Source organism: Heteronotia binoei, unplaced genomic scaffold, assembly GCF_032191835.1.
Source record: "Heteronotia binoei isolate CCM8104 ecotype False Entrance Well unplaced genomic scaffold, APGP_CSIRO_Hbin_v1 ptg001367l, whole genome shotgun sequence".
In the NCBI taxonomy this organism is placed as follows: Eukaryota; Metazoa; Chordata; class Lepidosauria; order Squamata; family Gekkonidae; genus Heteronotia; species Heteronotia binoei.
Genome location: NW_026800250.1, coordinates 38,919 through 55,813, shown reverse-complemented (window position 1 = coordinate 55,813; position 16,895 = coordinate 38,919). Strand labels below are relative to the sequence as shown.

The following is a 16,895-nucleotide window of genomic DNA, read 5'->3' as shown; positions in this document are numbered from 1 at the left end:
TACAGGGTGATGGTGGCGGGAAGCGTTCTGCACGTGTGCCTAGAAACTTTTATCCCTTGTCATTACTGTACGTAAAACCATGAGACGAGGCAGCGGCGCTGAGTAAAAGACGGAGAACTCTTGGGTCTCCGCAGCGCAGAACTGTCAGCCAAGAAATGCGCACAAACCACAGGCTGATGGCTCAGCATTCAGGCGATGCAGGCGGTGCCGTAGACGCCTATAGGGACCTCTGCTAAGTGAAAGTAGCACGTGTAGAAGCAGCTGCTACCGGCTGGCGGTGCAGGTAAGGGGGGACCTCGCTCCCAAGAACCGGGAGTCCTGGCTCCTAGGCTCCAGCCCAGCCCCAGCACCCAGCCCCATGGAATCCTCTCTCCTTTCCAGACAATCCACCCGTTTCTCGGTTTTTCTTCCTATCTAGCTCTCTGCTTTTCTTCCAGAGGATCCAGGAATCCGGGCTCCTGATCTCCTGCCCCCAAATCCACATGATCTCCATTTCCTTCCAGAGAACCCAGGATTCTTCATTTCGTGTTCGAGTCACTCCCAGTTTCTAGCAGTTTCTGGGCTCCACTGGGCAAACTCCCTATTCTTCCCCCAGGAAATAGCTTCCTAAATACCCAATCCTCACCATTGCCTCTTACCTCGTCTGTAGACTGTATTCATCCTGTATCTTCCATGAAGCCCCTCCCCCCGAATCCCACCCACCACCAGCTCCTCAGGCTTTAATCCACTCATTTCTTCTTCTTTATGACTGTTCAATAAAACGGCAGCCTTCAGCTTTAAACGATTTGTTCTTCACTTCCTCCCTTAGTAAACTGCAAACTGATTTGCTTACTGAGATTTCATGTCTGCGCTAAAGGGATGATTTCTAAGGGGATGCTAGCCACCCCCCTACAGAGGACTGACGATCTCCGGGGAGGGGTAAGGGGTGTTGGAAGATATATGGAGGAGATTTTTAAAGCATCCTTGTATTTCTGTTAGAAAGTGTTATAGTGCATGGTATTTAAAAAATGGTAATGTCAGCGTGTTTTGAATAATCTCCTTCTCACCTTCTGTTTTAGAACCTTCTCCCATTCTATTGCCTGGGAGAAAGCTGGGATATTTAGATCAAAGAGCCAGGCCTCCTGGGTTTTCTGGGTGAGGAGCAGAAGTAATAATAATTTAGAGAAGGGAACCTCTGATGAAAGGCAGATTTTTGGCTTTGCTAGAATAGGGAGTGGGGTCTGAGGTTGTAGGGCAGGGGAGGGAGCAGGAGGGTGAGCTTCCTGCATTCTTTTCAAATAAAACATGCCTTCACTGTATGGCAGGATGTAAATGTTCCAGAGAGGCAGCAAAGCACTTTCGTATTCAGTCATATATATATGTGTGTGCATGCGTGGTGATGGGTTGAGGGAAGAAAACAGCCTTTTGTGTCTTGTCTTTACATTTCATTCTAAGAGGGAAACCAATGAGTTACTGAAGAGTTGCTGCATATTGCATCATTTAAGCGACACCTTTATGTGCTTTATGGCTGTGTGGAGCCTGCACTAGCCTAAAAGGCTGGGATTATTTAGTTCATGAGTCACTGGCTTCCTCCCAAGTGGTCTAAAAACTGCGCAAGGTGTAGGGGAAAATGAACAGACACTTTTTCTCCTTCTGATGTGATGCTAGAACTCAGGATCTTGTAGTGAAAAATGATGAGCAATCAATTCAGGTTGTGAATAATGAATCAGTGGACATCGCTGTTAGTGGATGTGATGATCTCTGCTCGTTTAAGTATCTTTTTAAAAATGGGAAGACAAATTCATGGAGAATAAGTCTACCGACAGATATCAACCATGATAATAAAATGAACCTTCCATGTTCAGAGGCAATATACCTTTGAATGCTGACAGCTGATGGATGTGGAGGAATCTGTTTCTACCTGTCTTGCTTCTGAGTACTGTGAAAAACCAAATTGTGTTTTTATTTTGTTATTACTGTAATTCTAGCTGTATTACTAACTTACTGTATTACTAGCTGGCCCCATAGTCTGAGGCAGCAGGGTTCCAGGGTTCTTATTTAAATTTAATTTAATTTTTCAAGTTATACCCCGCCCTATCCCACAAGTGGGCTCAGGGCAGCTTACAGCATTAAAACAACATTAAAATAAATGACATCAAAATTTAAACATCATAACTACAGTTATGAGAGCAGCTCCTATGTTTGCAGAGGCCAATTCCGCTGACATACTTTCTGCTCAGTGTTTTGTGTTCCAGCTTAACAAGTAGCTTTTATGATGTTTTGAACATAGCGCCATCCTCTAGTTGATGGCTGTCATACAACGGCTCATATCAGAGGATGGCTGTCATAGAATGGCTGATGGTTGGAAAGTCTTGTACTATGAGAATTAAAAACACATAAAAAAACCCAAAGTGCAACAGCAGACCTTTAAAGGGGGCTTTGTTTGTTGCAAATATGCTACCTTGACTACCCCTCTGGAACTCATCTGCATCTGGAACATAGTATCTGTCAAACTAACAATAGTCAGTCTCCTTGCCCCCCTTACTGTGGGTGCTTTGGGCACAGGGTCATCGCTGAGCTGGAATTGTCTTTTTGTGTGACCCCCCCCCCATCTGTCCCTTTTACATGCTTTTATAATTGTGCAACAATTTTGGCAACAATATACACATAGGGGTTACCAATTGAGATGAGCATACCATTTCAGGGGGTGTGCTTTGTTATTCCAGGGGGTGACTCCTAAAAGTATAGAGTTTAGAGCCAGTGAAGACTCCTTAGACTCAATTCATGTGGCAGATGTTGCCACATGGAGAGGTGTCGATATGCAGGATCTGTCTGGATGCAGTGGGGTTTCTTCAAGCTGTCACAAGCAGCATAGGAAAAAATGTGTTAGAATGGTGATAGCATAGTTCAGTATGTGTAGAGACCAATCTGTATCAGCCTGCAGGTTATGACTGTACTACGTGCATTAGTCCTTCTCTCAGTTCTTTTGTTTTTCCATTTCCAGGTCATACTGCCTCCTCACCATGCCCACTGTCTATCTTTCCCCGCATCCGGATAACTTCCAGAATCTCCGTGTGCTCATTGCAGCCCAGTATGGCCGACAGGAGCCCAAGGTGGTCGAATTGCCTCCTGACAGAGAGCTGGGGAACCCGTCCTTCTCTCTGCCAAAACTTCCCGCTCTGGAAACCCAGGCTGGTGTCTTCGTGTCTGGCCCAGCAGCCGTTTCTTACCTGCTATCCCCGGATAACATGAGAGGGCAGGGCCCAAATGCAAGTGCTTTGGTACAGCAGTGGATCCATTACGCAGACTTAGAAATTGCCCCTGCGGCCTGCACAGCGGCCTTCTCTGTGTTGGGGATATCCAAGCAAAATAAACAGGTAAGAAGCAGATAACTGGGGGTAGTAGTAGTATTCTTTACTGTGTTATATTGTAGTTAGGTGTAGTGAACGTGTGCCTGAGACCCCGAAGAGCCCTTGGGTGGAATGTTTCTCAGATTCAGTTCTCCATCCCCAGTTGGTGATAATTGCTGTAGAAGATTGCTGTGAGAGAGTCTTCATTTATTTTGGCCTATTCTTCCTCTTAGGAGTGCTGGGAGACGTATATGGTTTTTCCCTGTTCTATTTTCTCTTCGCAATAACCCCTGTGACCAGGGCTTTTTTTGCAGCAGGAACTCCTTTGCATATTAGGCCACACACCCCTGATGTAGCCAGTCCTCCCGGAGCTTACAGTAGGCCCTGTACTAAGAGCCCTGTAAGCTCTTGGAGGATTGGCTACATCAGGGGTGTGTAACCTAATATGCTAAGGAGTTCCTGCTACAAAAAAAGCACTGTGACATAGGGGGAAGGGGAAGCTGCTAATTCAGTATCCTAACTATATGTATGTGCTAGTTTGGTGTAGTGGTTAAGTGTGCGGACTCTTATCTGGGAGAACCGGGTTTGATTCCCCACTCCTCCACTTGCACCTGCTAGCATGGCCTTGGGTCAGCCATAGCTATCACAGAGCTTGTCCTTGAAAGGGCAGCTGCTGTGAGAGCCCTCTCCTGCCCCACCCACCTCACAGGGTGTCTGTTGTGGGGGAGGAAGGTAAAGGAGATTGTGAGCCGCTCTGAGACTCTTCGGAGTGGAGGGCGGGATATAAATCCAATATCTTCTTCTTCTATCAAGTTACAACTGGATAGCCCAGACAAGGCCAGTCTTGTTAGATCGGAAGCTAAGCATGGCCGGCTCTGGCAAGCACTTGGATGGGAGACCACCAAGGAATACCAGCAGTTGGGGGGAGGGGGCAGGCTTTATTCAGCCACCTCTGAACATGTCCCCAGTAGGGGGTCAGTAACCAGAGGCTGCCACGACTTCCAGGTGCACACGTGAATACACACACGCACTCAGAAATACAAAATAAAAAGTTACAACCAACTTATGGCAATGCTAACAAGGTGCTTTTAAGGTAAGCGAGAACCAGAAGTGGTTTGCCATTGCTTGCCTCTTCAGAGCCTTCCTTGGTGATCCCCCACCTAAGTGCCAACCCTGCTTAGTTTCCAAGATATGACAAGATCAGTTTATGATACCATTCTGCATCCTATTCTAACTCTACATGACTCTGAACTCCTGTATGAACTATGTTGTATTAAGCTAGGGTAAAGTGGTGTACTGGTTAGAGTGTTAATCTAAAGACAGAGTTGGGTTTCAACCTCCAGCCATAAGCTAAGTTCTCTGGATGATCTTGGACTTACCTTTGGAAGGAAAAAGGAAGTAGTATATATTCCACCTCAGATCTTTGAAGGAAAGGCAGGATAAAAATGTGATTGATTTCAGTCGTTACAGTGTTGGCACTCAAGCCACATCTAAGGGGAAATGGTGCTACCTGGGATCCTCCTAATATATGGTATCACTGTGGAGAGACACAACGTGCGAATTTTACAGCTTTGTTAGGCATGAATAGTCACAAGAAATCTGAATTTCCTGTCACACATACCAAAGTTGGAAAATACACTTGTTGCCCCAGTCAGAGAAAATGGCTCCTTCATATATTATGAGGACTGTGGAAGTGGGGCAGGGTGAATTGCCCTGCTGCAAAATTTAAGTACCAAAACCTCTGAAGAAGTGACCAGTGTCTCACAAAAGCTCCTCTCCTGCCACAATTTTTTTTAGTCTTTAAGGTGCTACTGGGCTGTTGCTGTTTTCTACAGTATCAAAACTGTAAAGGCTGATTCCTGTGGTCTTCAGAAAGGATGTGGGGGTTAATCGGTTACATGAGAGGAAGCTAGGAATAAGCATGGAGGACAGTGGCTTCTAGCCTTGGTGGCTAAAGGGAATCTCCACATTCAGAGGCAGCCAACCTCAAAATCCAAGAGGCAACATCAGGGGAAGGCCTTGGCCTCTGTGCCCTGTTAGTTGTCCCTCCAGAGCAATTAGTTGGCTGCTGCATGAGACAGCCTGCTGGACTAGATGAACCACTGGTCTGATCCACTCAAGAGAACAGTGGGAAGGGATATGTGATTCAATATCTTCTTAATCATTGCAAACAGAATTACACCCTCCTATGTTCACTGAAGTATGCATGTTCTCTCTCCTTTTGCCCAGGTGTTAGATCGTGCTGTGGCAGAACTCCAGAAGCTCCTTGAGGTGTTGGATGGTCACTTGAAGCTGCGGACGTACCTGGTTGGGGAGGCTGTGACCTTGGCTGATGTGACAGTAGCCTGCTGTCTGTTGCTGCCCTATAAATATGTGAGTCTCCTTACAGCGCAACCCTCAGTAGGCATGTGCATATAATTTCCTGGACTGGCCCTCTTTCCAGACTGCTTTGTTCTAGAAGTGACTTGTGAGTTGCAGAAACTGGTGGGTAACTGTGTTTTAACATTATGAGGGAGGGAAGGGGGGGAAATTGAAAAGTTTTATTTATTAGCAAAAATATGCCTCACTTTGCTCCCCTCACCTCATTCCATCTTGCACTTCCCCCTTTTTAGTCCTTCACTCTACTCATCCCAAGTTATCATGCTTTTTCCTCTCTCTTTCCCCCTTCTTCTAGGTCCTGGATCAAGGTCTTCGCACTTCCTACACCAATGTCACTCGTTGGTTCTTGACATGCATCAACCAGCCGGAATTCAAAGGTGTTCTTGGTCCAATGAAGCTGTGTGACCAGTTGCCTGGTGGGGGAGCCCTGAACTTAGAGCTCAAAGGTAAGATGCATCTGTCGTTTAATTCATACCCCTTGCCACTGTTCTCTTGAGTTTGGTAGGAGATAAAGAAATTGTAAGGAATATGTCTGCTAAGTTTTATAGAATCATATAATCACAGAGTTGGAACAGACCATACGGGCCATCCAATTCAACCCCTTACGCAATGCAGAACATCCCTGACAAATGTTTGTCCAGCTGCTGCTTAAAGACTGCCAGTGAGGGGGAGCTCACCACCTCCCATGGTAGCTGATTTCCCTATTGAACAACTCTTACGGTAAAAAAAGTTTTTCCTATTATTCAGCCGGTACCTTCCCGCCCTTAACTTAAACCTGTTATTGCGAGTCCTATTCTCTGCTGCCAACAGGAAGAGCTCCCTGCCCTCTTCTAAGTGACAGCCCTTCAAATACTTAAAGAGAGCAATCATGTCCCCCCTCTACCTGCTTATTTTAACTTGTGAACTAATTTTAAAAGACTTTCCACTTAATCAGATATTTTTAAAATTGTTAATTTAATACAAATATTCATAGTTGACAGGTATTCTGTTAGAAGAGGGTTTCTGCTTTCTTTCTCTCACAGGGAGGGAATTCCTTTACAAAGATGCAATTGACTACTATGTACATAAGAATCAAGTATGTGTTCCATCCCTTCCTTCAGTATTACGTGCATGTAGGCTTAATTGATTAAACCTCAGGAATGAACTTGGTCTGGAATCATGTGACAGCCCTAGGAAAGAAGTAGGATTTCTATGGAGCTTTCTGAACACATGCTAGATTAATTCATGCTAGAGTTTGGCTGCCATTTTTATTGTAGTTACCTGTTGCCAGGGCAACCAAAATGGTGACTGAACTCTGGTGAGAAGAAGGAACTGTGGGAGACCTTGGGAAGCCCTGTCAGCTGTGTGTGACATATCGTGCCTTTTTAAAAAGAAGCCTGGGGGAGTGAGAGAGCTGAAGAGATTAACTGCTATGGCTTACATACAAAGACAACTGAAGGAGATGGTGAAGCAGAGTCAAGACTGTGGAGGATGCAGATGAGTGGGAGGAGAGGCTGGGCACAGGTGGTTGGGAACTTCTTGACTGGCCTCTTTGTGGATCTGGCTGTTGGGAGAACATCTTCTTTTCCTTTCAGTCCTTTCAGTTCCTGTGGTGATTCAACAAACTGTACGAATACAGCTGAATGGCCTCATTGGTCTCTGCACACACTCTCTTTCTCCCTCTCCAGATCCTACAGCATGTCTCACAGCAGAAGTGTCAGAGCAGAGGCAGCAAACAGAGCCCCCACCCAAAAGCGCATCACAGCTGAAGAAGGAGGCCAAGAAGAAAGAGAAACTGGAGAAGTTTCAGCAGAAGAAGGAAAAGAGCCAGCAACAGGGGGAGGTCAGAATTGTGTCAGATTCAGAAAAGAACAGAATTGTATGACTTCAGGATGGAGGTGGGTGGATGGGGCTCAGGTTGCTTTCTTGCAGCATTCCCCTAAAACAGACCTCCTCCACACACACATGTGGAAAGCTAGCACGCTAGGAATGATTCTTGCCTCACTGCTTTCTGAGGTGCCAAGTTTTCATCTTCAGGTGCACTGGCCAGCATCACTCTGAATACTGAGTTGTGGTTTAGAGGATGAAGGGTGGGCTAGGATTTAGAATGGCAGAATGGATTTGCCTGGTTTCAGGAAAGGAGGGGACAGGGATTGACTGCATTTGAAGCCAGTTATCTTTCTCTCCTTACCTGCCCTCTGTATTGGATCTTTGCAGAAGAAGCCCAAAGCTGAAAAGAAGGAGAAAAAGGATCTCGGAGTTATCACCTACGACATCCCAACTGGGCCCGAGGAGAAAAAAGGTATAGATGGTGAAGGAAGAGACTCCTTGGATGTGGGTGGGTGGGATGGGCTGGAGCTCAGAGGAACAGAAGATATGTGGTTCTGGATCAGAGAAAAGGCATCCCTGTTTCCCAGAGTGGTCAAGTAAATTCCTCTGGGAAACCCATAAACAGGGCTTGAATGCTGCCGCCTTCCCATGCTGCGGCCTCCAAATAACATTCATAGTTACACTGCTTTAGAATATGGAGGTTCAGCTAAACTCTTATAGGTAATAGCTGATCTGTCCCATGTAAATGTCTCTGGTTCCCTTTGGAAGCCATTTAAGGTGGTAGCTAACCCTTTGTTTTACATGGTGGTTTACCCCACTTAACAAAGACAGAAAAAGCTGCTTAGTACTGATTAATATAAGGATGTGCATGTACAATTGTAGAGAAGAGCAAGAGTCCAGTAGCACCTTCAAGACTAACAAAATTTGTGGCAGGGAGGAGCTTTTGTGAGCCACTGAGGTCTTCGTCAGATACTTTCAGGTGTGACTCATGAATTTTGTTAGCCTTCCAGGTGCTACTGGATTTTTGCTCTTTTCTATTGCCACAGACAGACCAACGCAGCTGCCCATCTTGATCTGTGTACAATTGCATACTATTGAAAGCGTTCACATCCCTTCCTTTCTGGGGTGAGGCTAATGGGGCCTTTGAGTACTTTAAGCAGTGAAGTGGCCAAGTTTGCAGATGACACTAAATTGTTCAGGGTGGTGATTACCAGAGAGGATTGTGAGGCACTCCAAAGGGATCTGTTGAGGCTGTGTGAGTGGGCGTCAACGTGGCAGATGCAGTTCAGTGTGGCCAAGTGCAAAGTAATGCACATTGAGGCCAAGAATTCCAGCTGCAAATACAAGTTGATGGGGTGTGAACTGGCAGAGACTGACCAAGAGAGAGATCTTGGGGTCGTGGTAGATAACTCACTGAAAATGTCAAGACAGTGTGTGATTGCAATAAAAAAAGGCCAACGCCATGCTGGGAGTTATTAGGAAGGGAATTGAAAACAAATCAGCCAGTATCATAATGCCCCTGTATAAATCGATGGTGCGGTCTCATTTGGAATACTGTGTACAGTTCTGGTCACCACACCTCAAAAAGGATATTATAGCATTGGAAAAAGTGCAAAAAAGGGCAACTAGAATGATTAAAGGGTTGGAACACTTTTCCTATGAAGAAAGGTTAAAACACTTGGGGCTCTTTAGCTTGGAGAAACGTCGACTTCGGGGTGACATGATTGAGGTCTACAAAATTATGCATGGGATGGAGAAGGTAGAGAAAGAAGTACTTTTCTCTCTTTCTCACAATACGAGAACTCGTGGGCATTCAATGAATTTACTGAGCAGTGGGGTTAGAACAGATAAAAGGAGGTACTTCTTCACCCAAAGGGTGATTAACATGTGGAATTCACTGCCATAGGATGTGGTGGCAGCTACAAGCATAGCCAGCTTCAAGAGGGGGTTAGATAAAAATATGGAGCAGAGGTCCATCAGTGGCTATTACAAACACACATGTATATATATACACACATTTTTTGGCCACTGTGTGACACAGAGTGTTGGACTGGATGGGCCATTGGCCTGATCCAACATGGCTTCTCTTATGTTCTTACTGTGTGCATTTGGCATGCCACAGTCTAGCCCAGTCTTGTTTGCTTCAGCGGGCAGATAATCTTTTCCCACCTTGCCTTCTGTGATACCCCTTGTCAACTGGAGTTGCCCAAGGTTGAGCCTGGGCTCTGTGTGTGCTAAATGTATTCTCTGCTTGAGTCCCCCTTCTTATTGCACATGTGCTCCCCGCCCAAGCTTTTTGCTTCATCAGGCTTCTTCCCTTGCTCACAAGCCCTTCTGCTTTTTCCTTCTAGATGTCACAAGTCCAATGCCTGACTCCTACAGCCCACAGTATGTTGAGGCTGCCTGGTACCAGTGGTGGGAGAGCCAGGGTTTTTTCAAACCGGAATATGGAGTGAGTGCGGGCCAGTGAGAGGGTTGGGTCAGTTTGGTGTAGTGGTTAAGAGCGACGGACCCTAATCTGGAGAACTACGTTTGATTCCCCACTCCTTCACACACATCCAGCTGGGTGACCTTGAGTCAGCCAGAGTTTTCCCAGAGCTCTCTCAGCCCCACCTACCTCTTATTTGTTGAGAGCCAGTTTGGTGTAGCGGTTAAGTGCTTAGAGTCTTATCTGGGAGAACCGGGTTTGATTCCCCACTCCTCCATTTGCACCTGCTAGAATGGCCTTGGGTCAGCCATACCTCTCACAAGAGTTGTCCTTGAAAGGGCAGCTTGTGGGAGAGCTCTTTCAGCCCCACCCACCTCACAGGCAATGTTCCCTCTAAACTGTAGAGTCTTGTGAGCAAAAACTTTGTGGGCCACTGGCATTAAAGTTGTGAGCTGCCGCATAAATTAGTTTGCTCTAGTTTCCTGAGCTGGATGCTAAAGAATTGTGAGCTAGCTCACACTAACTCAGCTTAAAGGGAACACTGCTCACAGGGTGTCTGTTGTGGGGAGGAAGATAAAGGAGATTGTGAGCTTCTCTGAGACTCTGAAATTTGGAGTGGAGGGCGGGATATAAATCCAATATCATCATCTTGTGGGGAGAGGAAAGGAAGGAGATTGGAAGCTGTTCTGAGACTGTGAAGTGTGCGGTATAAATCCAACTCTCCTTTTCCTCCTTGGGTTGCTTGTGTATCCTCACGGGATACCTTTCCCAACATGACAGAATTTCCTCTAATCTCAAGACAAAGGAAGTGTAATGGCACCCTTGAAACCACTCGCTTTCCTCACAGTGTCTCTTCTCTCCTCTCACCAGCATCACAGTGTGTCTGAGTCGAACCCCAAAGGCATCTTCATGATGTGTATCCCTCCACCCAACGTCACAGGGTCTCTTCATCTCGGGCATGCTCTCACCAGTGCCATCCAGGACTCCTTGACGCGATGGTGAGGAGCTTATCAGCGCTTTGACCATAGACTCTTGTTCTTCTGCTGGACTTCCTAGCCCTTCCTGGGCTGCTTTGTCAATGTGGACTCACCACATTGGCTCTCTCTTCCACTACCCATAATGTGATTTTTTTTTGTTTGTTTTCTTTGCTCCACTTGGTCTTTGTTCTGCCCAAATGATCAGTTCAAAATATATCTCCCCCCCACCCCATTTCAGCCTTAACCAGGCCTCAGATTCAGCAGCAGCTCACAGGAGCACAGCTCCTGAAACTTTCTGAGGGTTCCCCCTCCTCCTCCCCATCTACCTTGTCCATTTAATAGTAGGTGCAGCTGCAAAACAATCCCTGGATTAGGAGAGCAGTCAGCCAGCCACCAGGTGCTTTGCCACGCCCCCAGCAACCCTGGAGAAGGCCACAACAACCTTTCTTCACTTCTTATGTGAATTTGGGCAGTGAATGGCTTGCTAGCCTATTGACTGGTGGGGGGGGGGAGCCCAGGAGAGCCCCAGGTAAGTGAGGCCTGCTTGGGCTGGCTGGATCTCTAGCCAACCCAAGAAGTCCTCACTTGCCCGGGGCTCTCCTTTCTTGCATTGGGTTGCTTTTGACTGTGGGGGGTGGGGTGCAGCATAAGCTATTGAGCTAATGCTAATGAGCCCCGCCACCTATTTTTCTGCAAAACAGCCCTTGGCCTTAACATAATAATACTGGGAGTTATGGTTCAAAGGCCACATTTATGATGGTATCCTGTAGGCATGCAGAAAACTTCCAGAAGAACAATGCTGGGTGCAGAATTCAGTTTCCCGAGAGCCTACCGGTTTCCTTTATTTCCTTTTTTTTCTTTTAATCACATTGCAAAGAGACAATGTGTTTTATGCATTCAAAAGCATGGAGCAAAATTAACTGGCATATGGGAAATGCCTGGAATCTTGCAGGCACCGGATGCGAGGAGAGACCACCCTGTGGAACCCTGGCTGTGACCACGCAGGCATCGCCACTCAGGTGGTGGTGGAGAAGAAGCTGTGGAAGGAGCAAGGCAAGAAGCGGCACGATCTCGGACGTGAGGCATTCATTGAGGCGGTCTGGAAGTGGAAAAATGAGTGAGTGATCTTGTAAACACCTGTTCTGAGCACTGCATATGGACTGTTATATGTCATAGAGTGCTGTAGTGAGTCTGCTGCTAGCATATTTTTCCCCTTGCCTCCTTAACTGTAGAAAAGGTGATCGCATCTACCACCAGCTGAAGAAGCTTGGTGCTTCGATGGACTGGGATAGAGCTTGTTTCACCATGGACCCGGTAAGATGGGTGGAGAAAGAAGATGTGTGCGTATGTTAACATGGGGAATTAATGTTCTGCAGATAGGGCAACTTCCACTAGGAAAATACAGTTAGCAAATCTTTATCTGTGGAGGGAGGCCAGTCTAGGAAGACATATGCAACCTGGAGTCTACTGAATGGTGAAAGGGGTTTTTCCCCCTATCAAAAATATTGAAATGCATTAGCAACTATTTATGAAACTGAACCTTGTTGGTTATGCCTTCTGAGCTATTGGTGGGGACCAGGGGTTTTTTTTGTAACAGGAACTCCTTTGCATATTAGGCCACACATCCCTGATGTAGCCCATCCTCCAAGAGCTTACAGTAGCCCTGTAGTAATAGCCCCGAGAAAGGGAACCCCGGTTCCCATTGAAATATATGTGTGGGGGTTTTAATTGCAGATGGCAAAAGCTATCGAGTAGTGTTGCTCAGTGCTGCTCTTCTGTCTCCCCCAGAAACTCTCTAACGCTGTCCAAGAGGCTTTTATCCGGCTGCACGAGGAAGGGGTAATTTACCGCAGCAAGCGCCTCGTCAACTGGTCCTGCACCCTCAACTCGGCCATCTCTGACATAGAGGTGACTTGGGCATCTGGGAACAGATAGGAGCTGTGTGTCGCTCCAGCAGGAAGCTAGAAGCAAGTCAGACGTTTGAAACCTCTTTATCTTTCTTCTCTTTCCAGGTGGATAAGAAGGAGCTGACAGGCCGAACGCTCCTGCCTGTACCCGGCTACAAAGAGAAGGTTGAATTTGGGGTGCTGGTGTCCTTTGCATACAAGATTGAGGGCTCAGGTTTGAAACTGGGCTTGGCTGGCTGGGCAAGGATCAGAGTTTGGAGCCTTCCTTGCAAATTATTTGCTGGCTCTTTCCTGGGAGTAACTGGCTGAAAAAGAACCCTCTTTTCCTTTCTAGATGACGAAGTGGTGGTGGCTACGACCCGTATTGAGACCATGCTGGGGGATACTGCAGTTGCGGTTCATCCTGAGGATCCCCGGTATCGGGTAGAGAACCCTAATAACAAATGGAAAGGAGATGGTGGTTTGGGTTAGAATAATAGAATCATAGAATAATGGAGTTGGAAGGTGCCTCCAGGATCGTCTAGTCCAACTCCCCGCACAATGCAGGAAATTCACAAATTCCTCCCCCTAAATTCACAGGATCAGCATTGCTGTCAGATGGACATCTAGCCTCTGTTTAAAAACCTCCAAGGAGGGAGAGCCCACCGCCTCCCAAGGAAGCCTGTTCCACTGAGGAACCGCTTTAATAGTCAGGAAGTTCTTCCTAATGTCGAACCGGAAACTCCTCTGATTTAATTTTAACCCATTGGTTCTGGTCCTAACTTCTGGGGCCACATCCTCAATATGACAGCCCTTCAAGTACTTGAAGGTGGTGATCATATCACCTCTCAGGTTGGAAGGCCGTCAAAAGCAGGGAACTCATGTGCTCCTTGGCAGTATCAAGCATGTGGGTAGTCTCGGTTTAAACTGGTTTCCTTGCTATTCCTGCTCCCCGTTCTCCTCTCCAGTTCCCAGATTGGAGGGGGGGTTACCATGCTCAGAGTGATTAGAGATAACTTCTTACAATTGCCTAGGAAATGGGCATTGATAGAAAGGCATGTGTGGGAGAACTAATATCAGGGTGGGTCCTGCCAGTCCACTGAGCAAAGTCTGAAGCCTTCCTCCAGCCAGAGGAGCCCTCCTTTAACTTCAGAGGCTCCTTCCATTGTAGGTTCTTTAGATTGGCAGAAGTTCCTTGGAGGATGTTGAATGAACCCCAGTTTGTTTCACCCAGTGGAATTAATGGGCCACTTAAGATAGGTGGGAAAACATCAGAAGGACAGAACTGATAGTGACAAAAAGGCATGATTGAGATTCAAGACCCTCAGAATAGGGTGCTTTTTTACGATTGGCGGGGAGGAGAAATGGGAGGCATTTTCTGATGGGGAGCATGGAGCACAGTCAACTAGAGCATATTAAGAGTCTGGAAAAATAGCTACTGTGAATGCTTCAGACTTCTCATCTTCCTGATTTTGTTCACAGCATCTGCATGGCCAGAGGGTCCTTCACCCCTTTACCGGACGGCTCTTGCCTATTGTTTGTGATGACTTTGTGGATATGGAATTCGGAACTGGTATGTGTGGGGCTGAGAGAGAGTAGGGCACACATGTTTTAATCCCTAATTGCCAAACAACAACTCTGAATGAGTTGTTTTTACCTCCTACTAGGGAGGGTGCCTTGAGGTCACTGAACATGAAGACATGTTCCTGGGCAATCTTGTGTTTGTGTACATGTGTGTTAGGGGAGGGGCACTGTGGCTTAGTGGTAGAGCATCTTCTTGGCATCCAGAAGGTCCCAGGTTCAATCCCTGGCAGCTCTGGGTAAAAGGACCAGGCAGCTGGTAATGTCAAAGATCTCTGTATGAGTACCTGCAGAGCTGCTGCCAGTCTTAGTAGAAAATTCTGACCTCAGTGGACCAATGGTCTGATTCCATATAAGGCAGCTTTATGGGTTCATGTTTTGTAGAAAAAAGCCCAGCAGGAACTCATTTGCATATTAGGCCACACACTCGTGATGTAGCCAATCGTTCAAGAGCTTACAGGCCTTTTATTACAGGGCCTACTGTAAGCTCCAGGAGGATTGGCTACATCAGGGGTGTGTGGTCTAATATGCAAAGGAGTTCCTGCTATAAAAAAAACCCCTGAGACCACACCCCCTGACCAATACTCCCTCTAAGCTGTGGAGTCTTTGTGAGCTACTGGCATTAAAGTTGTGAGCTACTGCATAAATTAGTTTGCTCCGGGGCCATTTTTCCTGAGCCAAGACAAAAATATGTGAGCCAGAGGCTACTAGCTCACACTAACTCAGTTTAGAGGGAACGCTGCCACTGACATCACCATTGTTCCACACAGGGCTTTTTTGTGGAAAAATACCAGCAGGAACTCATTTGCATATTAGGCCACACACCCTAATGCCAAGCCAAGCCAGCCAGAACTATGATCTTGTGTGTTCCTGCTCAAAAAAAGCCCTGCTTCTCATTATAGGTTTGAGAGGTCTATGTCACTTGCCCTTGTTTTTGGAGAAGCACCACCAGGGGTGGAATTCTAGCAGGAGTTCCTTTGCATATTAGGCCCCACCCCCCCAATGTAGCCAATCCTCCAAGAGCTTACAAAAAAGAGCCTTGTAAGCTTTCGGAGGACTGACTACATCAGGGGTGGGGCCTAATATGCAAAGGAGCTCCTGCTAGAATTCCACCCCTGAGCACCACTGTGTCAGAGGTCTGCTATTCTAGCAGAGTTTTCTGATGGAAGGGTAGAAGGAGCATAAATCCAGCCTTGCATCACCACTTCAGTTACAAAAGGGGGAGTTAGGGAATAAACTCAAAGACCCTGTTGCAACAGAGGAGATCCTTCCTGATCCATGTGGGCCGTCACCCTTGTGGAAACCTTTGTTCTCTGCTTTCCCTCTCAGGTGCTGTCAAGATCACTCCAGCTCACGATCCAAACGACTATGAGGTCGGCCTGCGTCACGGACTCGAATTCGTCACCATCATTGATGAGAACGGCTATCTTGTCAACGTGCCCCCTCCTTTCTTGGTATCTATCAGGATGGGCAGGGTACAGGGGCAGAACTCAGAGGATCCCTTTAGGTCTAGGCCCTGCTAATGATGACGTTAGCTTGACTTTACATAATTAGGAGCAGTGTTCCTTCTAAGCTGAGTTAATGTGAGCTGACTTACAGTTTTTTAGTCTCTGGCTCACACATTTTTGTCTTAGCTCAGGAGAAATGGCCCTAGAGCAAACTAATTTATGCTGTAGCTCACAACTTTAATGCCAGTAGCTCATGAAGCAGAATTTTTGCTCACAAGTTTCCACAGCTTAGAGGGAATATTGAATAGGAGTGTGTGACATTGGGGCTTATACCTGAGGTGCTGGGTTTAGGTGACCCATTTATGCATTTGAGCCATGCAGTTATCTAATTCTCACTTCCTCTCCTGCTCCTCCCACCAGGGCATGAAGCGGTTTGATGCCCGTCGAGCCGTGCTGGAAGCTCTGAAAGAAAAGAGACATTTTAGGGAAGTAAAAGACAACCCCATGGTGGTTCCAATATGCAGGTGAGGAGAGATTGTGCAGTATAGGAATAATGTAGTCTGGAATGGCCAATTTCTGCATTCTTGAATAAGAGACCTGAGGCTGAAAGTGGCTTTTGCCATCTCCAGTAACTTTTTAATGAATGATTAGTCTATAAAATAAATTGGCTGCTGCCTAGCAGTAATAGCTTTATGATGATGAATTGTGCAATAGGAGGTGGTAGCTACAAGCATAGATAGCTTCACAAGGAAACTGGGTAAACATATGGAGCAGAGGCCCATCAGTGGCTGTTAACCACAAGGTATGGATGGAATCCTATGTCTGGAGCAGTTCTGCTTCATATTCTTGGTGGCTGGAGGGGCAACAATGGAAAGGCTGCTGGAGTTCTGACCCTGCTGGTGGACCTCCTGATGGCAGCTGGGTTTTGGCCACTGTGTGACGCTGCGTGTTGGACTGGATGGACCATTGATCTGATCCAACATGGCTTCTCTTATGTTCTTATGAGTAATTGGACAAAGCTAGGTCACTACATAAAAAATCTAAAGAGAGACAAAAGT

At 46.6% G+C, this 16,895-nt stretch overlaps 1 protein-coding gene across 1 annotated transcript in view; it reads left to right on the top strand.

Moving 5' to 3' along the window:
- Positions 1-228: 228 nt before the first annotated feature.
- Positions 229-16,895, top strand: part of LOC132591042 (valine--tRNA ligase-like) — a 36,727-nt gene continuing 20,060 nt past the window's right edge. The window contains exons 1-16 of the mRNA XM_060263916.1: positions 229-283; positions 2,984-3,356; positions 5,559-5,702; positions 6,004-6,154; positions 7,376-7,539; positions 7,905-7,989; positions 9,869-9,969; positions 10,816-10,943; positions 11,875-12,039; positions 12,155-12,236; positions 12,711-12,830; positions 12,935-13,043; positions 13,164-13,252; positions 14,291-14,381; positions 15,719-15,843; positions 16,258-16,361. Of these exons, the coding sequence (XP_060119899.1) occupies positions 3,003-3,356; positions 5,559-5,702; positions 6,004-6,154; positions 7,376-7,539; positions 7,905-7,989; positions 9,869-9,969; positions 10,816-10,943; positions 11,875-12,039; positions 12,155-12,236; positions 12,711-12,830; positions 12,935-13,043; positions 13,164-13,252; positions 14,291-14,381; positions 15,719-15,843; positions 16,258-16,361 (2,012 nt within the window). The 5' untranslated portion in view covers positions 229-283; positions 2,984-3,002. The remainder of the gene's footprint in view (positions 284-2,983; positions 3,357-5,558; positions 5,703-6,003; positions 6,155-7,375; positions 7,540-7,904; positions 7,990-9,868; positions 9,970-10,815; positions 10,944-11,874; positions 12,040-12,154; positions 12,237-12,710; positions 12,831-12,934; positions 13,044-13,163; positions 13,253-14,290; positions 14,382-15,718; positions 15,844-16,257; positions 16,362-16,895) is intronic.